This window comes from Octopus sinensis, linkage group LG18 (assembly GCF_006345805.1).
Source record: "Octopus sinensis linkage group LG18, ASM634580v1, whole genome shotgun sequence".
Lineage (NCBI taxonomy): Eukaryota > Metazoa > Mollusca > Cephalopoda > Octopoda > Octopodidae > Octopus > Octopus sinensis.
Window position 1 is genome coordinate 7,636,820 of NC_043014.1, and position 26,212 is coordinate 7,663,031.

Here is a 26,212-nt window from a genome sequence, read left to right on the forward strand (position 1 = left end):
AAACCCAACAAAGAACAGACTGAACAATCCCCTCCCCAACAATTTAACTTCGGTTTTATTACTACATCAGAGAGTGTAATGCAATGGCGCAATGTGTCAGTCATTTGACTGTGGCCATGCTGGAGCACGGCCTTTAGTCGAGCAAATCGACCCCGGGACTTATTCTTTGTAAGCCTAGTACTTATTCTATCGGTGTCTTTTTGCCGAACCGCTAATTTAAGGGGACGTAAACACACCACCATCGGTTGTCAAGCGATGTTGGGGTGGGGGGGGCAAACACAGACGCGCACATATATATATATATATATATATACATATATACGACAGGCTTCTTTCAGTTTCCGTCTACCAAATCCACTCACAAGGCTTTGGTCGGCCCGGGGCTATAGCAGAAGACACTTGCCCAAGATGCCACGCAGTGGGACTGAACCCGGAACCATGTGGTTGGTAAGCAAGCTACTTACCACACAGCCACTCCTACGCCTATAAATATATATATATATACGACAGGCTTCTTTAAGTTTCCGTCTACCAAATCCACTCACAAGGCATTGGTCGGCCCGGGGCTATAGCAGAAGACACTTGCCCAAGATGCCACGCAGTGGGACTGAACCCGGAACCATGTGGTTGGTAAGCAAGCTACTTACCACACAGCCACTCCTACGCCTATATATATATATATATATATATATATATATATAATATATATATATATATATTTCTAACTACATTCAGTCATTGGATTGTACCCAGGCTGGAGCCATGAAGGGTTCAATGTCGATCCCATTTCATTTACTGTATCAGATTAAAGTCGATCCACGCAGCGGATATAGACTATTCCAATCCGTAATGTTCGGTAAAGGGATCAGTTTTCATTATAACAATTTTATTAATAAGACAAAAAAAAGGATCTTTTCGGTTTGACCGGCAGTTTTTAAAAATAATTTCCACGTAACTAAACACTTTTAAACTTCGTATACTGGTAGAATGTGTTTATAAAACATCTTTTTCTCTTGGCTTTATTGAGAACATTCTATAGTTTGTAAGATATTTGTTGTTTTTTTTTCTTCAATTTCTGCAATTTCAACCAACCAATGACGTCTATTGAGGTAAAAAAACAAAGCAAACATTCCGTGCCGTATGAATACGTCCCTCGTTTAAGAAACAGATTGGGTTTATTTACATTTGTGAAGAAAAAAAGATACCCTGACCCTAACCCTAAAACAGATTGAAATGCAATAGATCGATACTAGGGTCACTTTTATGGGTGACAATTTCATATGACACTGCTAGAAAAAACTGCCGTTCAAACCGGAAAGATCCGATAAATTTTCTTTTCTATGATAATCTGTAATAAAATAAGGAAAAAAAAGATACCCTTCCCCCCACCCCCAACCCTAAAAGAGATTGAAATGCAATAGATAGGCGCAGGAGTGGCTGTGTGGTAAGTAGCTTGCTTACCAACCACATGGTTCCGGGTTCAGTCCCACTGCGTGGCATCTTGGGCAAGTGTCTTCTGCTATAGCCCCGGGCCGACCAATGCCTTGTGAGTGGATTTGGTAGACGGAAACTGAAAGAAGCCTGTCCTATATATGTATATATATGTATATGTGTGTGTGTGTCTGTGTTTGTCCCCCTAGCATCGCTTGACAACCGATGCGGGTGTGTTTACGTCCCCGTTACTTAGCGGTTCGGCAAAAGCGACCTATAGAATAAGTACTGGGCTTACAAAGAATAAGTCCCGAGGTCGATTTGCTCGACTAAAGGCGGTGCTCCAGCATGGCCGCAGTCAAATGACTGAAACAAGTAAAAGAGAAAAAAGAGATCGATCCTAGGGTCATAATTATGGGTGACAATTTCATATGACACCCCTAATTATGACCCTAGTATCGATCTATTGCATTTCAATCTCTTTTAGGGTTAGGGGTGGGTGGAAGGGTATCTTTTTTTCTTCACAAATGTAAATAAACCCAATCTGTTTCTTAAAGGGTTTCACTAATTTATATTCACAGTACAAGGGAGGCAACTGTGTTATATATAACTCACCACACCAATAAAACACATTTCTGAATATTTATGAAAATAATGCGATAATTATGATCAAAATTAATTAATTACTGTTATTAGTCCCGCAAAGAAAATATCATCTCTATTTTAAAATAAAGGTTTATAAACTTTTTTTCAACTTCCGATTAGTTTTACAATTTGTTGTATGAAAAAGTCTTTAAGACAAAGTATAGAACGGTCTTAATGACTAATAATTATTTCTACTCTAGGCGCATGGCTTAGGTGAAATTTTTGGGGGAAGAGGCCTAGTCGATTATATCGACCCCAGTACGTAAGTGGTACTGCCGCTACGTTCTGAGTTCAAATTCCGCCGAGGTCGACTTTGCCTTTCATCCTTTCGGGATTCGATAAGTTAAGTACCAGTTACGCACTGGGGTCGATGTAATCGACTTAATCCGTTTGTCTGTCCTTGTTCGTCCCCTCTGTGTTTAGCCCCTTGTGGGTAGTAAAGAAATTTATATCGACCCCTGTACGTAAGTGGTACTGCCGCTACGTTCTGAGTTCAAATTCCGCCGAGGTCGACTTTGCCTTTCATCCTTTCGGGGTCGATAAATTAAGTACCAGTTACGCACTGGAGTCGATGTAATCGACTTAATACCTATGTCTGTCCTTGTTTGTCCCCTCTATGTTTGGTCCCTTGTGGGTAGTAAAGAAATAGGTATTTCGTCTGCCGTTACGTTCTGAGTTCAAATTCCGCCGAGGTCGACTTTGCCTTTCATCCTTTCGGGGTCGATAAATTAAGAACCAGTTACGCACTGGAGTTGATGTAATCGACTTAATACCTATGTCTGTCCTTGTTTGTCCCCCTCTGTGTTTAGCCCCTTGTGGGTAGTAAAGAAATTTATATCGACCCCTGTACGTAAGTGGTACTGCCGCTACGTTCTGAGTTCAAATTCCGCCGAGGTCGACTTTGCCTTTCATTCTTTCGGGGTCGATAAATTAAGAACCAGTTACGCACTGGGGTCGATGTAATCGACTTAATACCTATGTCTGTCCTTGTTTGTCCCCTCTATGTTTAGTCCCTTGTGGGTAGTAAAGAAATAGGTATTTCCTCTGCCGTTACGTTCTGAGTTCAAATTCCGCCGAGGTCGACTTTGCCTTTCATCTTTTCGAGGTCGATAAATTAAGTACTATTTACGCACTGGGGTCGATGTAATCGACTTAATACCTATGTCTGTCCTTGTTTGTCCCCTCTTTGTTTAGCCCCTTGTGGGTAAAAAAGAAATAGGTACTTATTTCATCGATCCTGAGAAGATGAAATCCAAAGTCGACCTCGGCGGAATTTGAACTCAGAACGAAATACTGCTAACACCGGTGTGGGGGGGATTCGAGAAAAAAATTTTAGATTCATTTATTTTTCGTTTGAGTAATAGAGAAAGGTTTTTTAAAATGATACCAACGGTGGGGATGTGGTGAGAACACCAGCTAAATCACCCGTAATTTATTTTCATAGTGAAGCCATATTCAACACCGTCTTTAGGAATTTATTTCTTTCAGCATAATAAATAATAATAATAATGAAATTATTGTATACAGTGCTCAGGTGCACCACAACTTGTCAAAAGTGCATATAAAGCACATGCAGTAATGTACAAATGTCTGGAAAGCGAACAATGTATGAGTCAGATACATGCTTGTGTGTGTATGGAGGGGAGAAAATCAGGTGTAGTGTTGGCGAATCCCAGGAAGCATGGAAGTGTTGAAGGATGCAGTGCTCCGACAACTAACAACTGATGCCGGCAGTTTGTTCCATGCTTCAGCAACTCTCACCGTGAAAAAAATGTTTCCTAAAGTCATGGGAGCTGTGCTGTTTTCTGACTTTGTAAATATGTCCACGGGTGTTAGACGGGTGGAGTTTGAAAAGGTGCTCAGAGTTAATCCTTGTGCGATGGTTAAATACATGGGATCTTATAAAAAAAAAAATTCTATTACTAAAAGGGAAAATAAAATGAATCTAAAAAATATTTTTCAAGCTTATTTCCATTATATTCAAGCAAAAAAATAATTTATGAATTTTATTCTCTTCGAAATTCCTCCTCACCTCCTTCCCTCAGAAAAAATTTCGCCGCAAGTTTCTTTATAATCGTAATCTCGTTTACTTTTTTTACTTGTGTCAGTCATTTGACTGCGGCCATGCTGGAGCACCGCCTTTAGTCGAGCAAATCGACCCCAGGACTTATTCTTTTTAAGCCTAACACTTATTTTATCCGAATCTTTTGCCGAACCGCTAAGTGACGGGTACGTAAACACACCAGCATCGGTTGTCAACCGATGTTGGGGGGGGGGGGACAAACACAAACACATACATATCTATCTATCTATCTATCTATCTATCTATCTATCTATCTATCTATCTATCTATCTATATATATATATATATACGATGGGCTTCTTTCAGTTTCCGTCTAGGAAATCCATTCACAAGGCTTTGGTCGGTCCGAGGCTATAGTAGAAGACACTTGCCCAAGGTGCTACTCAGTGGGACTGAAACCGGAATTATGTAGTTCGTAAGCAAGCTTCTTACCACACAGCCACTCCTACGTTTGAACGGTATTTATATGAAATTTCATCAAAAGATATCCATTTTCCTAAAAGTTATTAGGGGAAAAATCGTATCGTGTGAATATTCCGAAAGTCCTCTCCCTCCGCCCCCTGTTCGTTGGTGCAATTTTTCTTCAATTCGTTTAATGGACTTTTTTTTACATCTATTACACTTCTGTTTTTTTATCGTGCTTTGGTGACCGGGAGTTAAAGTAAGCATTAACCACAGTATGTATGTATACATGATGGGATACTTTTAGTTTCTGTTTACCAAATCCACTTGCCCAAGGTACCTATTTCTTTTCTATCCACAAGGGGCTAAACACAGAGAGGACAAACAAGGACAGACAAACGGATTAAGTCGATTACATCGACTCCAGTGCGTAACTGGTACTTTTTTAATCGACCCCGAAAGGATGAAAGGCAAAGTCGACCTCGGCGGAATTTGAACTCAGAACGTAACGGCAGACGACATACCCATTTCTTTACTATCCACAAGGGGATAAACATAGAGGGGACAAACAAGGACAGACAAACGTATTAAGTCGATTACATCGACTCCAGTGCATAACTGGTACTTATTTAATCGACCCCGAAAGGATGAAAGGCAAAATCGACCTCGGCGGAATTTGAACTCAGAATGTAAAGACAGACGAAATCCTTATTTCTTTACTACCCACAAGGAGCTAAACATAGAGGAGAGAAACAAGGACAGACAAACGGATTAAGTCGATTATATCGACCCCAGTGTGTAACGGGTACTTATTTAATCGACCCAGAAAGGATGAAAGGCAAAGTCGACCTCGGCGGAATTTGAACTCAGAAATACCTATTTCTTTACTACCCACAAGGGGCTAAACACAGAGGGGACAAACAAGGACAGACAAAGGGATTAAGTCGATTATATCGACACCAGTGCGTAACTGGTACTTATTTAATCGACCCCGAAAGGATGAAATGCAAAGTCGTCCTCGGCGGAATTTGAACTTAGAACCTAGCGGCAGACGAAACACGGCTAAGCATTTCGCCCCGGCGTGCTAACGTTTCTGCCAGCTTGCCGTGTAGGACCGAACCCAGAATCACGAGGTTTGGAAAGGAAACTTAGAACATTAAACCACGTTTACTCCAAGGGAGATCACTGTAGCGTCAAGCTTTTTGACGACTGCGCAGACGGTGCTGTTTCGGCTGTTCTAATTACTTCCGGCTGCAGGTGCGACCCAAAACTTTTAGACAGAATCCCTTAAAGAAATTAAAATTAAAATGTCTTTTTTTATACGGAACGATAAACCTTTAAAGAAACGGAAACTGCAGGACACAAAACGCCGCAAGGATCGTAAGGACCTTAAACTGACACAAGTATGTTGAGATTGTTTTCTTTTTTATTTATAATTCATTTAATCCAACGATTGCTCCGAACTCCACGTGGTCTTGACTTCCTGTATAAACGGGATAATAGAATGTCTGTTAAGGCCCTATCATTCGCCTCGTCGCTTCTTCTTCGTTGTTAACCCTTCTATTATTCATTTCGTTATCATCTATCAATACAGTTAAGGCACGGTACTATTTAAGAAGAGTGGTCCCGGTGCGCGCACTCGTGTACTCGCGCACCGGCGCTAGCTAGTCGTGACTAGTCGATCCTTACTTTGTGTTTTTGTGTGTTATTTACTTCGTGTAAAATAATTATTTATTTTGTGTGTTATTTACTTTGCTAGGTATTCGTAGGATCGACTAGTCACGACTAGCTTACGCGAGTGCGCGCACCGGGACCACTCTTCTTAAGTAGTACCTTAGATCTATTGATAGGGCACTACTTAAATACAGAGGTCCCGGCTCATCGACGTATCGATGGTTACGTAGATACGTCGAGACCCCTGTATTTAAGAGAAAGCGACCGATAGAATAAGTGTCAAGCTTAAAAAATAAGTCCTGAGATCGCTTTGTTTCACTAAAACTATTCAGTGTGTTGCTCTAGCATGGCCGCAGTCTTATAACTGAAACAAGTAAAAGACTGAACAATGAGGCCGCGTCTAAACGACTGGGAACACAAGAGCACCTGACAACTGCAAGGTTATTCCTCACTCCACCCCCAGCTGTGTTTTGGTACCCATTTTCAGCTGAGTACGAGAATCGAACCCACGGATTAACGATCATGAGCCAAACGGTGGAGGTAAAGAATACGCACACCACCCGTTTTCGACGTAACAAAAAAAACCCTAACCCGTAACCCCTAATTCTAAACACCAGGTGTCCGTATTCTTTACCATCGCCGCCATGACCATCCCGTCCGTCCGTCCGTCCGTCCGTTCCTTTTTTTTCTTTTTAACTCGCACAGTTTACCTCGGAATGTATTAAGCAAAGTGTCTACTTTTAAACCCGGTTAGTGTGTTGTTTGAAGAAGCTTCTGACTATTTCTAGCATGTCAAGCGACCACAGAGGGGCTCTCACTTTCACCAAATTAAAATTACTTGTGGAACACGTGGAAATTCCACGTTTTCTAAATATTTTTGGTGTCAAAATTTATAAATCTTTACAATTTTGTTTCATTAGGTTATTGTTTATCCGTGGAAAATTTCATTAAAAAAAAAGGGATCTTTTCGGTTTGAACGGCAGTTTTTTCTAGCAGTGTCATATGAAATTGTCACCCATAATTATGACCCTAGTATCGATCTATTGCATTTTAATCTCTTTTAGGGTTAGGGTTGGAGGTGGTGGAAGGGTATCTTTTTTTCTTCACAAAGGTAAATAAACCCAATCTGTTTCTTAAACGAGGGACATATTCATACGGCACAGAATGTTTTTTACATCAATAGAGGTCATTGATTGGTTGAAATTGCAGAAATTGAGGGGAAAAAAAACAAGAAATATCGATCTATTGCACTTCAATCTCTTTTAGGGTTAGTGGTGGGGGGAAGGGTATCTTTTTTTCTTCAGAAATGTAAATAAACCCAATCTGTTTCTTAAACGAGGGACATATTCATACGGCACAGAATGTTTTTTACATCAATAGAGGTCATTGATTGGTTGAAATTGCAGAAATTGAGGGGAAAAAAACAAGAAATATCGATCTATTGCACTTCAATCTCTTTTAGGGTTAGAGGTGGGGGGAAGGGTATCTTTTTTTCTTCAGAAATGTAAATAAACTCAATCTGTTTCTTAAACGAGGGACATATTCATACAGCACAGAATGTTTTTTTTACCTCAATAGATGTCATTGATTGGTTGAAATTGCAGAAATTGAAGAAAAAAACAACAAATATCTTACAAACTATAGAATTTTCTCAATAAAGCCAAGAGAAAAAGATGTTTTATAAACACATTCTACTAGTATACGAAGTATAAAAGTGTCTAGTTGGAAATTATTTTTAAAAACTGCCAAAAAAAGGGTTCTAAAAAAAGTTTTAGGTAAAGAAATTTGTATTGGAGTTTGGGGGCACAATTCTGTACTTATGCCTGGAAATTATTTTAAAACACTGCCGTTCAAACCAAAAAGATCCAAAAAAAGCGTTCTAAAGAAATTTGTGTTGGAGTTTGGGGGCACATTTCTGTACTTATGCCTGTTTTGAACTGCGAGGCTGGAGAAAGTCTATGAAATCTTTTAACATAGACTTATATAAATTTATCCACCAAAACAGAAAAAAAGACCATTTAAGAAACATGAAATTTCTTTGGGTTTCACTACTTGCTACTGATTTTACTCTGGCCAACGTTGGAGCCTCTATGTGGTCACTCAACGTGCTAGAAATAGGCAGTCTACTTTGAACCATTACACAAATTCCAAAGGATAAAGAATTTACGAGGGGTTAAATCGCATTTTCAAAATTTCGATTCTTCCTTTCCCACTCATTTTTCACTTTTTGTTTTTTTTTTTAAATTTTATTATTATTATTATTATTTGCAAAATACGTAGAAAAACATGAAGATTAGGATTGCGAAAAAATTTTGTAAAATTTCAATTTTTCAAGAAAAAAATAGGCGCAGGAATGGGTGTGTAGTAAGTAGCTTACTTACCAATCATATGGTTCTGGGTTCAGTCCACTGCGTGGCACCTTGGGCAAGTGTTTTCTACTACAGCCTCAGGCCAACCAAAGCCTTGTGTGTGGATTTGGTAGACGGAAACTGAAAGAAGCCCGTTGTATATATATATATGTTTGTGTATCTGTGTTTGTCCTCCCCAACATCACTTGACAACCGATATTGGTGTGTTTACGTCCCCGTCACTTAGCGGTTCGGCAAAAGAGACCGATAGAATAAGTACTAGGCTTACAAAAGAATAAGTCCTGGGGTTGATTTGTCCGATTAAAGGTGATGCTCCAGCATGGCCGCAATCAAATGACTGAGACCAGTAAAAGAATACCTCCAACCCCCTTCCTTCCCAATTCTACAGCCTGGTTGGAGGGGGAGGCCTTTTAGAAAATAGAAACAAGATTGTTTTATAAAACAGAATTTCCTTGGGTCTTGCTGGTTATTCTTAATGTGGATGTTTTCTGTTTGGATGCCAAGTTTCAATCTTTTCAGTTTCCTTTCGAATTGATTTCAGTGTAAGATATACCAGTATTGCTCGATCTCGATTTTCAGTACGAATACGGACCACGAAAGCGTGGCCCATCGATCCTTTCCGAATAACAGCGGCGAGCTGGCAGAATCGTTAGCACACCTGACGAAATGCTAAGCGGTATTTCGTCTGTCGTTACGTTCTGAGTTCAAATTCCGCCAAGGTCGACTTTGCCTTTCATCCTTTCAGGGTCGATAAATAAAGTACCAGTTTTGCACTGGGGCCAATGTAATCCACTTAATCCCTTAGTCTGTCCTTGTTTGTCCTCTCTATGTTCAGCCCCTTGTGGGTAGTAAAGAAAAAGATATACCAGTATTGCTTTTAACAGAATAATGTGAGTACCGTACTCTTTTGTTTTCATTTCAGGAACCTACGGAGAGCAGCAATAATAAGCAGGAAGAAGAAATTGAATCTGACAGGTGAGAGATGTTAACTAAAACCTCAGACTAACGTGGCCCCACCCCGATCTTTATAAACAAGAAGACAAATTGGAGTTTGTCCATTCTTAAGTTCTGGCAGACTCTGACATAGACATGACTTTTCCTTTTCCACTGGAGAATTTGTTTCTACTCTAGGCACAGGGCCCAAAATTTTTGGGGAAGGGACCAGTTGATTAGATTAGACCCCAGTACGCAACAGGTACTTAATTTATCCACCCTGAAAGGCAGAATTTGAACTCAGAACATAGCAGCAGACGAAATACCTATTTCTTTACTACCCACATGGGGCTAAACACAGAGGGGACAAACAAGGACAGACCCTGGAACCATGTGGTTGGTAAGCAAGCTACTAACCACACGATCGCGCCTGCGCCTATATTAAAAAAACATTTGTGAAAATGTTTTGTGTATTGTAGAAATATAACCTGTTTATTGCTGATTAATTCTAAAAACAAAATCCGATGTCGACCCCTAAGGGCCACATGGACCCTCGTTAAGGACCACTGCTTTGCACACTGATAATAAATTGACCAACACTGTAATTGACTTCATGACAGTTGAAGATGAATTATCAATGGAAATAGTAGTTGTGATACCTGTGCCGGTGGCACATAAAAAGCACCATCCAAATGTGGCCGATGCCAGTGCCGCCTTGACTGGCTTCTGTGCCGGTTGCACGTTAAAAGCACCAACCGATCGTGGCCGATGCCAGACTCCCCTGGCACCTGTGCCGGTGGCACGTAAAAAGCACCCACTACACTCGCGGAGTGGTTGGCGTTAGGAAGGGCATCAAGCTGTAGAAACTCTGCCAGATCAGACTGGAGCCTGGTGCAGCCCCTGGCTTCCCAGACCCCGGTCGAACCGTCCAACCCGTGCTAGCATGGAAAACGGATGTTAAACGATGATGATGAGATTGTCCTAGTGACATTCCTCCCCCATCACCGAATGGTGACCTGTCTGGTTGCTTTTGCTTCTGTTAATCTTGTTTCTTCTCCTTCCAGTGATGTTGAATACGACAAGTTACCATCGGATGAGGGTGGCTCATCAGATGAAGAAACAGCTCAGGAGAAAAAGATTCGTCTGGCTAAAAAATATTTGGCTGAATTGAAAAGTGAGGGTGTTGGAGATGATGAGGATGGAAGTGATGGTGAGTATCTACGGATCTGTTTATTTATTTATTTATGATGTTGATAGGGACTTCAAAGTTTCTGCCAGCTAAGCCTTTGTTGAACTGCGAAAACTTCGATGTCGCTCTGATTTAAGAATTATAAATTTGTACTCTTTAAAAGTACAGAGTTACTCATCAGAATAATGTAAAATTGTTTTTATTATAACTAAACATAAAAACAAAACACTAATATAATTATCTATCTATCTATCTATCTATCTATCTATATATATATATATATATATATATATATATATATATATATATATATATATATAATCAAAAATAAGCAACAAGAATGAATCCGGTAATTTAGTACAATTGTTTCATACTACAACATTTTATTAAAAGCTGTAAATATTACAGCAGATTTAAGATGCCGAGTAATCTTCAGCCAATTTATATAGGTTTTCCAATAATATAAAGTTCTCAGATCAATTAATAACATCTTAGGGAAGGTAAATATTTATTAATTGATCTGAGAACTTTATATTATTGGAAAACCTAAATAAATTGGCTGAAGATTACTCGGCATCTTAAATCTGCTGTAATATTTACAGCTTTTAATAAAATGTTGTAGTATGAAACAATTGTACTAAATTACCGGATTCATTCTTGTTGCTTATTTTTGATTATAATCACCCCGCATATTTTTATGGGTAACACCATAAAAAATTCTGGTGCATCTAAATTAAGTACCATATTCATTTGAATCTAAATTGATGCTGATCTTATATATATATATATAGTTAATCCAAATATGAAAGCACAAAAAAACACAACATTGCGAGGACGTGGAACAAATATAGTATTATTGGACGCTCAGGAAGGAAGGGAAGAAGGAGGGTTTAACGTTTCGAGTGGAGCTCTTCGTCAGAAACATTGGAAAAGGAAAGATCCAGAGAAGGGAAGATGGAGGGAAAAAAATCGCCAACGGTACACACGAGGTCACATTTTTTAAATATATATATATATATATTCACACACATATATATATATATTCACACATATATATATAGATATATACATATATATACACACACATACTTACAAGGTGAGCAAAAGTGTACGTATGCCACTATATGTATAAGTAAAGCCAAAAGACGGAACAAGGTCACAACAGATGGCAATAAAACATCCAGACAGACGATACAAAGACTGACAAAAGAAAAACAACAAAAAGACAGACAGGAAAAAACATTTGCAGCCTTCTCTCATCAGTCAAGTTTCCAGATTGTCCTTACAGTTTGGGGTGGATATATATATATATATATATATAGATAGTTAGATAATTATTGACAATGGTGTTTGTTTGTGTATGTATGTGTACTTGTTTGTATATGAATAAATAAAAGGGGCAGGCAACAGGTTGCTTAGCCGCATACCGAAAAAATTAGAAATAGCAGTCAAAGACTTTATTTCTATTTTCTACAAATGAGACTACACATACGACATATCCCTGTAATTCACAAATGCAAAACAAAAGGAATAAATAACGAAAACAAAGTCTGGCGGTCATTTGCGAACATGTTTCTAGATTAGAAATATATTGAATATGTATTTTATATATATTTTGAATATATATTTCATATCTTTCATCAGCGCAACTCTCCATTGAAATAGATTTATCGAATGCCACGTACCTCAACCTTCTGACCAGGTGACATCAAAAGAGTTGAAGAAAGTGAGCATAGGCTAAACCTAAATAGACAGTTGAATTCGTAAATTTTCCCTCCAAAATTTTACCATGCGCATTACAAAAATTTATATATACAATTTATATACAATATATATACTGAACTTTACAGAAGTTCCTACCGTTAATCGGTTATATTTACATACCGAATTTTTTAAAAACCATTAAAGAAATTATTTACTCTTATCATTATATATATATGGCACGTAAAAAGCACCCACTACACTCGCGGAGTGGTTGGCGTTAGGAAGGGCATCCAGCTGTAGAAACAACTGCCAGACCAGACTGGAGCCTGGGGCAGCCCCTGGCTCCCCAGACCCCAGTCGAACCGTCCAACCCGTGCTAGCGCGGAAAACGGACGTTAAACGATGATGATGATGATGATGATATATGTGTGTGTGTGTATATATATGTGTGTATATATATATGTATGTATATATATATATATATGCCAATTTGTGTGTGACAGGTATCTGCCACAATTGTGATTTTACCTGGCTTGATGGGCCTTCTACCCAAGCACGATATATTGACAAAGGTCTCGGTCATTGCCCCTGCGAGGCCTAATGCTTGAAAGGAACTCGGCTGCTTTGCCTCTGTGAAGCCCAACGTTCAAAAGATGTTCTTTACGTGCCACCAGCATGGGTGCACTTGGCTTAGGCCAGCACGTTTGGAGGAGGGGTTAAGTCGATTGCATTGACACCAGTGCTCAACTAGTACTCATGATATCGACCCAGAAGACACACACACACACACAATCTAATTATAAATTCTTTATTGGCCACACAGGGCTGCACACAGATGGGACAAGTTACAAGGTAGAGCTTTTCTTTTGGGGGATGAAAAAAACAAAAAACAAAAAAAAGGTGGCGTAGGTTTCCGATCAAAAGGGATCATAAAAGGAAAAAAAGAACAAAAAAAGGAAAAGGAACAAAAGAAAAGAAAAATGAAAAAAGAGGAAAAAAAGGGGAAGAGGAAAGAAAAACGATCAATAGGGATCGTGTATCACAGTGTCATGATGTATGGTGTAAAGGGGAGAGCAAGTAAGGTTTATCCGTGGAAAGAAAAGCCTACGAAAAAGACCACGGTAACCTTGGTCAATATTGTTATATGTTACCACATTTGTTTGCAAGTGGGTAAACCCTCTGTTTTCAATTTCTGGGTTCATAGGATTTATGCTCAAGGTGGCTTCGTCATTCATACGTGCCATCCTTGCTACATTCACACAATCTAATTATAAAGAAGAAACAAAACAGCAGAATCTCCAGTGAATTGTAATAAGTCTTCGTGTTTTTCTTTTCTTTTGTAGACGATAAAAGAGATGCGATCAGTGACAGGTTGAAACATGATTTTGTAAGTAAAATATCTGTGGTCTTACCTTGGCATCTGATCTACAACTAAAGGGAGATAACTAAGTACTTTTTAGTTTACTTCTCAATTTCTAAAAACACTTAATCCTTTCGTTAATGTATTTCTGTTGAGATGCTCTGAGTTTCTTTTAATTATTCTAAATATAACAAAGAATTTAGTAAAATAACTTAGTTATCATTCAGCTAGTGTTATGAACGTAAATTGTGACTAAGGTTTGGTGGAAGATTTGAATTCAAAACTTAAGGAAACAAGATATTTGTACTCAGAGCCAGAGCTGGTTTCAGCCGGGTTGGTATCAAAAGGGTTAAGAATTGTTTCTCTATTATATATATTTTAATCCTTTTGTTACCATATTTCTATTGAGATGTTCTGTGTTTCTTTCAATTAATTTTAAATATAACAAAGAATTTAGTAAAATAACTTGGTTATCATTAAGCTAGTGTCAGGAACATAAATTGTGACTAAGGTTTGGTGGAAGATTTTAATTCAGAACTTTTGAAGACAAGACATTTGTACTACAGAGCCAGAGCTGGTTTCAGCCGAGTTGGTATCAAAAGGGTTAAGAATTGTTTCTCTATTATATATTTTAACCTTTTTGTTACCATATTTCTATTGAGATGTTCTGTGTTTCTTTCAATTACTTTAAATATAACAAAATATTTAGTAAAATAACTTGGTTATCATTAAACTAGTGTTAGGAACATAAATTGTGACTAAGGTTTGATTGAAGATTTTAATTCAGAACTTTTGAAAACAAGACATTTGTACTCAGAGCCAGAGGTGGTTTCAGCCAGGTTGGTATCAAAAGGGTTAAGCTGGTATTAGGAACATAAATTGTGACTAAGGATGAAAGGCAGAGTCGACCTCAGCAGAATTTGTGAAAACGAAAATAGGAATTTTGATAGAAGTTCCCATAAAACTGGTTTTTAAATATTGAATGGCTTTGGGGGTTCACCAGGATAAAATAGCAATAAAAAGGGTCCATAGCTAAAAAGTGGTTGAGAACGTTTGCTTTGAGAGCAGGGGTCTCCAAAGTAGTTGATATCAACCTGGGAGTTGATGGCACTATTCAAGGGGGTCGATAAATGCACATCTACTTTATTATTTACTTATTTTCCTGTACATGCCTGGGGGTCAATGAGGGGTCAAGAATTCCATGAAGTGGTCGATGGCTTAAAAAGTTCAGGGACTCCTGCTTTAGAGCATCAGAAAGAAATGCCTTGTGGTTTCTTTTTTTCCAAATTTCTCTGTTCTAAGTTCATATCCTGTTGAGATCAACTTTGCTTCTTAGACTTTTTGCCTTTGCTAGAAACTGTTGTTAATGTTGTTGTTATTAGCTTTACAGTTCTATATTTAAGAGATGAGGAATTATTGACATTATTTACATTATTTACATTTGACGGATATTTGTCCTCATCTTGTTTGTTGATAACACAACATTTCGGCTGATAAACCCTCCAGCCTTCTGCAGGGAAATTTCGAACCTGGGTTTCGATGTTATTATTATTATTATTATTTAAGTCACTGCCTGGAATTGAACTCAGAATCTTGGGGTTAGTCGCCTGCGCTCTTAACCACTACACCATATACCCGTGAACAATTATGGAGTGAATTTTAGGGCTTAGAAATCTAATATTTTCCTATCCTTCCTTAATATTAATAATAATAATAACCTCAAAAAATACCTTAGGAATGAGAACCCAGGTTTGAAATTTCCCCAGGACACCTGATGAAGGCTGGAGGGTATATCAGCCGAAATAAGATGAGGACAAATATCCATCAAATGTAATTAATGTTGTTGTTGTTAACAGTAAGAAATTACTAAACAGTTTGAGATTTTTTGTTTGTTTACAATTTTTAATTTTTTTTAATGTTTTTTTTTCCAGTTAGAACAGAGTGGGAAACTCAACAAACAAGTTGCAGATGAGGTAAGTCTTATATGTGTGTGTCTGTGTGTCCATCACTGTTGTCATTATTGTACAACCCCAGGTCAGCTCTGGTTCAGCAGCATGCTCATGATGCCATGTAGTGATCTGTTGTTTCAGGTATATTGTGCCTCTGCCTAACAGAGAACCATGATGCACATTGTGGCATTGTTTGCATTCTGTATTATGTCCTTCAGAGACTTCCATACTTATGTTGTTTCTTTTTATTATTGCAAACACAAGTTCAAAGGTCATTTTGGAATTTACTACTATTTTGAGGATATTTAAACTTTTCCAAGGCAATTATAATAAAACTGACTAATCACTTCTTTTGCCTTATATCATACTAGCAGTATAGCTCAGCGTTGCTCGGGCTTGTTTTCTTTTCGACCCTTTAGAATTGAAATTTTTGAAAAGTAAAAATTTTGGCATTATGTAGCTTGTTATTCTCTTTAAGTGAATATTTTTCTGGTTGAAATACACCAAAAAATAGCGACACAGCAGGCAAAAAATCGTAAAAAATAGGGATTTTCATAGAAAAAAAAAGCACCTTATTGATGTAAATAATTTTTGGTGTTAACATGGTCTGATTTGAATTTTTTCTTCTATGGAAGGAAGAGCAAGCCTTCTTCTATCATACTCTCAATTTTGGTCAACTTACGCCGCAGTGTCTCGGAGGAGATAGTGTTAGTTGAAGGCTACTAAATCTGCCATACACAGACAACTTCAGCTTTATATATAGAGAGATTACTAAAGAACAAGCAGTGTGTATAATACACGTGACCACAAGGTCGACTTTGCCTTTCATCCTTTCGGGGTCGATAAATTAAGCACCAGTTACGCACTGCGGTCGATGTAGCCGACTTAATCCCCTTGTCTGTCCTTGTTTGTCGGATTCACTTTATAGATGAATAAATATTGTAATTTCTCATCATTTCGTGGCATCGTTTCTAACCTTATTTTTGTTTTTTGTTTTAGTACCTTCCACCTGAAAGTTCTGATATCACATACCTCAAAGGACACAAGCTACCAATCACCTGTATTGTAATCACTCCAGATAATAACTACGTTTTCAGTGCTTCCAAAGATTGCTCTATTATCAAATGTAAGCCTTTTCGGGTTTTTTGTTGTTGTTGTCTTTTTCGCTGTAGCGTGTCTCTTGTAATCAGTGTGTGTGTGTGTTCTTGTGAGTTCCTGTACATTCATGTTCATCATCATCATCATCATCATCATCCTCGTTTAATGTCCGCTTTCCATGCTAGCATGGGTTGGACGATTTTGACCGAGTGCTGGCGAACCAGATGGCTGCACCAGGCTCCAATCTTGATTTGGCAGAGTTTCTACAGCTGGATGCCCTTCCTAACGCCAACCACTTCGAGAGTGTAGTGGGTGCTTTTTACGTGCCACCAGCTCAGGGGCCAGTCAGGTGATACTGGCAATGACCTCACTCAAATCTTTTTACACATGCCACCAGCCCAGGTGCCAGCAAGGCGATGTTGGTAACGATCACGCTCTAATGGTGCCCTTTTACGTGCCACCGGCAGGGAAGCCAGTTGGCTGCTTTGGCAACGATCACGCTTGGATGGTGCTCTTGGAACCCTACTAGCACGGGCACAAGTGCCAGTAAGGCGACGCTGGTAATGATCATACTCGAATGGTGCCTTTTATGTGCCACTGGTACGGAAGCCGGTTATCCGCTCTGTCAATGATCACGCTCGTATGGTGCTCTTTGCACCCCGCTAGTACGGATGCCAGTCATCGAATGTGATTTTGATTTTGATTGTTGTGGTTATATTTCCATATTTGTTAGTGTATGTATGTGTGGCACTTCCTCGCATATGGTATGGTCATGTGTTACGTATGAATGAAGACAGCTGTGTGAGGAAGTGCCACTCCTTAACTGTAGAAGGAACCTGTAGAAGAGGTAGATCCAGGAAGACATGGGATGAAGTGGTGAAGCATAACCTTTGAACATTGGGCCTCACAGAGGCAATGATAGGAGACCGGGACCTTTGGAGATACGCTGTGATTGAGAAGACCCGGCAACTAATGTGAGATCACAGCTGCACATGTCCGGCCCTGTTAAGAGTACCCCTGGTGTGTCAGGTGATATAATATACTTGAAAATACTTGTTGAGTCAAGCAAAACCAATATCGTAGCTGTGGCCAGTACACCCTATCAGGCGGCACTGGCATTGACCATGCTCAAATAGTGCTTTTTATGTGCCACTGGCACGGGTGCCAGTCAGGCAGTACTGGCATCAGCCACAACTACAATTTCGCTTGACTCAACAGGTCTTCACAAGCACAGTTTATTGCTCAATGATTGAAAGGTACTTTTTAAATGGGCTGGTTATGTGATATTGGCATCAGCCATGTAAATAAATAATCGTTGCAATTGACAGAACAGTCTGAAAGCTAAAGGGTTAATACTCTTTTTTGTGTTGGAATGGGTTGAACAGTTTGGCCTGAAGGAACCTGTGAGCCAGAGGGTTGCACCTAGGTCCAAGGTCTGCTTTGGCATAGTTTCTGCAGTTGGGTGTCTTTCTCTCACTGCCAACCACTTCTCAGAGTGTACTGGATGTTTCTTTGGTTTGTGTGACACCAGCATGGGTGGGGTCACCAAGGCCAAGACCCTTTCAAGTGAGTGGGGTGTAGTGTTGAGGGATACGTCAGTATGATACACAGATAGGAGCAAGTGTCTTGCTCAAGAGGTGAATACATGGCTTTCCCCACTCGGAAAGAGAGAGAAGGATATGAGAGGTCAAAGTACAAAGTGCATATGGCATAGTGGTTAAGAGCGCGGGCTACTAACCCCAAGATTTCAGGTTCGATTCCAGGCAGTGACCTGAATAACAATAATAATAATTAATTCTTTTATTTTTAATAATTAATTCTTTTATAATGACAATAATAATAATAATATCAAAAAATACCTTAGGTTAAGAACCCAAGTTCGAAATTTCCCCAAGACACCTGACGAAGGCTGGAGGGTATACCAGCCGAAATGTTGTGTTAACAACAAACAAGATGAGGACAAATATCCGTCAAATGTAAATAATGTAAATAATGTAATTTTGTCTTATTTTTTTTTTTCTTTGACAGGGAGTGTAGCGAAATGTTCCAAAGTCCATAAAATTCCACGAGTGGAAAAGGGAGCCGAGGGTGTGAAAGTGGGTCACACGACACACATATTAGCACTAGCGATATCATCTGATGGAGAATTTCTGGTGAGTGATTTTTACCAAACTTGTCGTATCTCGCAGACCCTAAGCCCCTTTCTTGTTTACTTTTGGTCTTATTTCTTTGTCTGCCACTGTCACAATTGCCCAGTGGTTAGGGCAGCGGACTCGCGGTCGGAGGATCGCGGTTTCAATTCCCAGACCGGGCATTATGAGTGTTTATTGAGCAAAAACACCTAAAGCTCCATGAGGCTCCGGCAGGGGATGGTGGTGATCCCTGCTGTGCTCTTTCACCACAACTTTCTCTCGCTCTTTCTTCCTGTTTCTGTTGTACCTGTATTTCAAAGGGCCAGTCTTGTCACATTCTGTGTGTCACGCTGAATCTCCTCGAGAACTACATTAAGGGTGCACGTGTCTGTGGAGTGCTCAGCCACTTACACGTTAATTTCACGAGCAGGCTGTTCCGTTGATTCGGATCAACCGGAACCCTCGTCGTCGTAACCAACGGAGTGCTCCTACTATATTTCTTTGTCTGCCTCTGTCACAACTGGTGCCCTTTCGTTACCTCTAACCCCTTTTTTCATTGAGGCAGTAAGTTGCTTGATTTGCCAGCAATAGCAACCAAATCTCCTTCAGATTATATTGCCTTATCTTAACGAAAAGATGCATTATATAACAAGACCTTAAACATGGGATGGTCATATCTGGAATGTCTTTTGATGATAGATCTATATGCCCCCCACCGTGTTTGTGTGTGTATCGATGCTACTAGCTTTGATGTTTATAAACAGATTGGGGCATCCTGGCGTTAGGAAGGGCATCCAGCTGTAGAAACACTGCCAGATCAGACTGGGCCTAGTGCAGCCTTCTGGCTTCCCAGACCCCAGGTGAACTGTTTAACCCATGCTAGCATGGAAAGCGGACGCTAAACGATGATGATGATAATTCCTGACGTTAACTGTCCCAAATGAATTCAGGATTCAATTCTTTTCCCATTCGACAACAATGCAAACTATAAAAGCAGAGTTATCTCCCTTGCTACGTTTCGCGACCTCAAAGGTTCCTTTATCGTAACACATCTTACCACAAATGCTAAGCTCTTTCACCTGTCGACTATTTTTACCTCATTATTTATGCAGAATCAGTTAACTCTGTACTGCTTTATAGTATGTTATGCAGTTATTTCTCTCAGTTCCCCTCCGGGATCTTTTCGGTTTGAACGGCAGTTTTTTAAAATAATTTCCACGTAACTCCAGGCACAGGAGTGGCTGTGTGGTAATTAGCTTGCTAACCAACCACATGGTTCCGGGTTCAGTCCCACTGCGTGGCATCTTGGGCAAGTGTCTTCTGCTATAGCCCCGGGCTGACCAATGCCTTGTGAGTGGATTTGGTAGACGGAAACTGAAAGAAGCCCGTCGTATATATGTATATATATGTGTTTGTGTGTCTGTGTTTGTCCCCCTAGCATTGCTTGACAACCAATGCTGGTGTGTTTACGTCCCCGTCACTTAGCGGTTCGGCAAAGGAGACCGATAGAATAAGTACTGGGCTTACAAAGAATAAGTCCTGGGGTCAATTTGCTCGTCTAAAGGCGGTGCTCCAGCATGGCCGCAGTTAAATGACTGAAACAAGTAAAAGAGAGAGTAACTAAACACTTTTAAACTTTGTATACTAGTAGAATGTGTTTATAAAACATCTTTTTCTCTTGGCTTTATTGAGAAAATTCTATAGTTTGTAAGATACTTGTTGTTTTTTTTTCTTCACTTTCTGCAATTTCAACCAATCAATGACGTCTATTGAGGTAAAAAAAAACAACATTCTGTGCCGTATGAATATGTCCCTCGTTTAAGAGACAGATTGGGTTTATTTACATTTGTGAAGAAAAAAAGATACCCTTCCCACTAACCCTAAAACAGATTGTAATGCAATAGATCGATACTAGGGTCATAATTATGGGTGACAATTTCATATGACACCGCTAGAAAAAAACTGCTGTTCAAACCGAAAAGGATCCCTCCTCCTCCCCTAGCTGGCAGAATCTTTATTCCGCTGGGCGAAATTCTCTTATTCTGTTATTCTTTGCTGCAGTCATTTGATTGAGGCCATGCTGGAGCACCGCCTTTAATCGAACAAAACGACCGGAAGACTTAGTTTTTGTAAGCCTAGTACTTATTCTATCGGTCTCTTTTGCTGAACTGCTAAGTTACGGGGGGTGGGTGGAGGTTCTTTAAACACACCAACATTGGTTGTCAAATGATGATGATGATGATGATGGAGGGAGGTTTCAAATACAGACGCACAAATATGGGGACACGGACACACACACACACGACAGGCTTCTTTCAGTTTCCGTCTACCAAATCCACTCACAAGGCATTGGTCGGCCCGGGGCTATAGCAGAAGACATTTGCCCAAGATGCCACGCAGTGGGACTGAACCTGGAACCATGTGGTTGGGAAGCAAGCTTCTTACTACACAGCCACTCCTGCATCTGCACACAACCACGGTATTTTGTCTGCTACCACGTTTCGAGTTCAAATTCGGCTGAGGTCGACTTTGCCTTTCATCCTTTTGGGGTCGATAAATCAAGTTCCGGTGATACACTGGGATCAATGTAATCGACTAGTACCTTCCACCCAAAATTTCTGCCTTGTGCCTCTAGTAGAAAGGATTATTATTATTATGACCGAAAGTGGCCTGCTGGCAGAATTGTTAGCACACGGAGCAAGATGCTTAGCGTAGCATTTCGTCTGTCTCCACGTTCTGAGTTCAAATTCCACTGAGGTCAGCTTTGCCTTTTATCTGTTCAGGGTTGATAAAATAAGTACCTGTTGCATACTGGGGTTGATGTAATTGACTCTTAGCCTCTCCCCTGAAATTGCAGGCCTGTGCCAAAATATGAAATAATAATAATAATAATAAAAGAGAAGAATGCAACTGTTATCAAATGAACAATATTTTGATATCTCGTGTGTCTTCCACAGGTTGAAAATAAACAAATATAGGCGCAGGAGTGGCTATGTGGTAAGTCGCTTGCTTACCAACCACATGGTTCCGGGTTCAGTCCCACTGCGTGGCATCTTGGGCAAGTGTCTTCTGCTATAGCCTCGGGCCGACCAAAGCCTTGTGAGTGGATTTGGTAGACAGAAACTGAAAGAAGCCCATCGTATATATGTATATATATATGTGTGTATGTGTGCGTATGTTTGTGTGTCTGTGTTTTTCTCCACCAACATCGCCTGACAACCGATGCTGGTGTGTTTACGTCCCCGTAACTTAGCGGTTCGGCAAAAGAGACCGATAGAATAAGTACTAGGCTTACAAAGAATAAGTCCTGGGGTCTAGTTGCTCGACTAAAGGCAGTGCTCCAGCATGGCCACAGTCAAATGACTGAAACAAGTAAAAGAGTAAAAGAATTCAATCTTTTTCATTTTGGTAATACTTATAGGATTGATGATGTTGTTGTTATTATTATTATTATTATTATTATTATTATTATTATTATATTATTATTATTATCTGGAGTTCAATGTTTTTTTTTTTTTGTTATCTTTAAAGGTGTCGGGTGACAAGAGTAAGTTAATACACATCTGGAATCCAACCAATTGCCAGCATATACAAACGTTTAAGGGTCACCGTGATGCCATCACAGTAAGTCTTCAAACATTTTGCTTGCATTTCTCCCTACTTCCACCCCTCTACCAAAGGAGGCCCAAGTCCTTTCACACACGCACAAGTATGCATGCACAACGGGAACTTCCACCAACCAATTTCAATCACAAGGCTTTGGTCAGCCCAAGGACATTGTCAAAGATACTTGCCCAAGGTGCCACAGTAAGAATTTAGTAAAATAACTTGGTTATCATTCAGCTAGTGTCAGGAACATAAATTGTGACTAAGGTTTGGTGGAAGATTTTGATTCAGAACTTATGAAAGCAAGATATTTGTACTCAGAGCCAAAGGTTGTTTTAACCAGGTTGGTAACGAAAGGGTTAAGAATTGTTTCTCTATTATATATATTTTAACCCTTTTGTTACCAAATTTCTGTTGAGATACTCTGTGTTTCTTTCAATTAATTTTAAATATAACAAAGAATTTAGTAAAATAACCTTATTATCATTAAGATAGTGTTAGGAACATAAACTGAGACTAAGGTTTGGTGGAAGATTTTAATTCAAATCTTATGAAAACAGGACATTTGTACTCAGAGCCAGAGTTTGTTTCAATCAAGTTGGCATCAAAAGGGTTAAGAATTGTTTCTCTATTATATATTTTAACCCTTTCGTTACTGTATTTCTGTTGAGATACTCTATGTTTTTTTTCAATTGATTTTAAATATAACAAAGAATTTAGTAAAATAACTTCATTATCATTCAACTAGTGTTAGGAACATAAATTGTGACTAAGGTTTGTGCGAAGATTCTAATTCAGAACTTTTGAAAACAAGACATTTGTACAACAGAACCAGAGGTGGTTTCAGGTGAGTTGGTACCGAAAGGGTTAAACCAGCCATATCTGGCCCAAATGTTCAACATGTTTTATGTTTAAATTGTCAAGATCTGATCTCTCACACCTACCCTACAATGTCATTCTAAAAATAAACAATCACATCTTTGAAGTCTCAAAACCACAAGATTATCAGCATAATTAATTCAAAACAATGTGAATAATTAGTTATAACATTTGACAGAATAATTTGCATGCTAAAGGGTTAAAACATTAAAACCATTTTTTTGTTCTTTTGTTATTATTGTAATCTCTCGTTAAATTTAATAATCTTTAATTCTATACTTCTAATTCTCTTTGTTTCTTCAGGGTTTAGCCTTCCGGAAGAATACTCACCAAATGTTTAGCTGTTCCCAAGACCGTTCTGTGAAAGTGTGGGATTTAGACCAGATGTCCTATGTTGAAACACTGTAAGTTGGTAGCGCCAGCTTCCCCGATCCAAGAATTCTTCCTAATTTAGGTTTTTTACAAACTGCTTAGAAATAATATCAGTTTGTTATTTATAGGCGCCGGTGTGGCTGTGTGGTAAGAAGCTTGCTTCCCAACCACATGGTTCTGGGTTCAGTCCCACTGCGTGGCACTTTGGGCAAGTGACTTCTACTATAGCCTCGGGCTACCAAAGCCCTGTGAGTAGATTTGGTTGATGGAAACTGAAAGAAGCCCATTGTATATGTGTGTGTGTTTGTATATCTGTGTGTGTATATATATGTGGGTGTATGTATATGTGGGTGTGTGTATATATATATATCTGTGTGTGGTGTCTTTGTCTCTGTTTGTCCCCACCATTGCTTGACAACCGGTGTTGGTGTGTTTACGTCCCCATAACTTAGCAGTTCAGTAAATAGAGACCAATTGAACAAGTAGTAGACTTTAAAAAAATAAGTCTTGGAGGTTGATTTGTTCGACTAAAACCCTTCAAGGTGGCGGTGCTCCAGCATGGCCACTGTCAAATGACTGACACTCACAACCATATGGTCATGAGATCAATTCCTGGGGGGTGCATTGTGCCCTTGGGCAAGACACTTCACCTCCCTTTGCTCCAGTTCAATCACCTGGCAAAAATGAGATGAGTTTTACCAGTAATTCAAAGGGGCCAGCCTTGTCACACTTTGCGTCATGCTGAATCTCCCCGAGAACTATGCCAAGGTTGCATGTGTCTGTGGAGTACTCAGCCACTAGTGCGTTAATTTCACAAGCTGGCTGTTGTACCACTCTGTTTTCTTTCTATACTCTACTGGCTGTATTCAGTAAACATCATCATCATCACCATCATCATCAAACCATGGGTCAGATGGAATTCTTTGAAGCAGAGGTTGTACAGTTGGGTGCCCTTCCTGTCACCAACCCTCGCCTATCTCCAAGCAGGGTTCTGTTTCCCCTTGGCTGGACATATTTTCATGGCACCCTTGAATGTGAGCAAATTTCCTTATATGTCACTAACACTCATTTACCATAATCGCTCGATGTCAAGATAAAGGGACACTAACACAATGGGCTTCTTTCAGTTTCCATCTACCGAATCCACTCACAAGGCTTATGGTTGGCCTGGTGCTATTGTAGAAGACACTTGCCCAAGGTGCCACGCAGTGGGACTGAACACGGATTCATGTGGTTGGGAAGTGATCTTATTAACCCCATGGCCATGTTCTCATAATTAGAACCAAACGCCTTATTAAGCCTACCTGCTTGTTTTCTTCACATAAAGGTATTTTGTATTTCACACCTGTACACTTTGAATTGCTCAGCAGCTGGATTGTTTAAGAAGGACTCGAAAATTGTCACTGCTGATCAAATGGTCATCATCACCATCACCATCATCAGACATTCTGTTATCCCTTAGAGTGACCCACTGTTCTTGAGGAGGCCTATTGAGTCAAGTACATCAACATCAAAATAAAAGTTCAATTGGAAATTGCAGTTAAGACACCTGTGCCGGTGACACGTAAAAAGCACCGTACAAACGTGGCAGATGCCAGCGCCGCCTGACTGGTGTCTATGTTAGTGACACGTAAAAGTACCAACCGATTGTGGTTGTTTGCCAGCCTCGTCTGGCACCTGTGCAGGTGGCACGTAAAAAGCACCCACTACACTCACGGAGTGGTTGGCGTTAGGAAGGGCATCCAGCTGTAGAAACACTGCCAGATCAGACTGGAGTCTGGTGCAGCCTCCATGGCTTCCAGACTCCGGTCGAACCGTCCGACCCATGCTAGCATGGAAAACGGACGTTAAATGATGATGTATGGGTTGTCATTTGTGAAAGCATGCACACACACACACACACGTATGCATATTTGCCTGTTTCTGTCTATCAAATTTTACTTAATCCTTTTGTTACTGACCGGTCCGAGATAATCCTTGATTACACCACACAAATTCACTGTCTTAAAACAATCTAAATTAAAATCTTCCATCCCAATATAACTTTTAATTTGTTCCAGACAGCAGCTTAATAACAAGAAAATTATTTTATCAAATTCTTCATTATTTTAAAAATTCTAATTGAAACAAAGATGGTGTGTGTAAACAGAAATATGCTAATTGCATTTCTGTTGAGATGCTCTGTGTTTCTTTCAATTAATTTTAAATATAACGAATTTAGTAAAATAACTTAGTTATCATTCAGCTAGTGTTAGGAACATAAATGGTGACAAAGGTTTGGTGGAAGATTTTGATTCAGAACTTTTGGAAACAAGACATTTATACTACAGAACCAGAGGCAGCTTCAGCTAGGTTGGTATCAAAAGGATTAAGAATTGTTTCTCTA

At 39.5% G+C, this 26,212-nt stretch overlaps 1 protein-coding gene across 1 annotated transcript in view; it reads left to right on the top strand.

The window, feature by feature from the left end:
• The first annotated feature begins 5,737 nt into the window (after positions 1-5,737).
• The window catches only part of LOC115221379 (U3 small nucleolar RNA-interacting protein 2), a 34,011-nt gene continuing 13,536 nt past the window's right edge, over positions 5,738-26,212 (top strand). Inside the window, exons 1-9 of the mRNA XM_029791555.2 lie at positions 5,738-5,964; positions 9,527-9,579; positions 10,602-10,747; positions 13,774-13,817; positions 15,722-15,763; positions 16,739-16,865; positions 18,866-18,990; positions 22,501-22,593; positions 23,758-23,858. Of these exons, the coding sequence (XP_029647415.1) occupies positions 5,869-5,964; positions 9,527-9,579; positions 10,602-10,747; positions 13,774-13,817; positions 15,722-15,763; positions 16,739-16,865; positions 18,866-18,990; positions 22,501-22,593; positions 23,758-23,858 (827 nt within the window). The 5' untranslated portion in view covers positions 5,738-5,868. The remainder of the gene's footprint in view (positions 5,965-9,526; positions 9,580-10,601; positions 10,748-13,773; positions 13,818-15,721; positions 15,764-16,738; positions 16,866-18,865; positions 18,991-22,500; positions 22,594-23,757; positions 23,859-26,212) is intronic.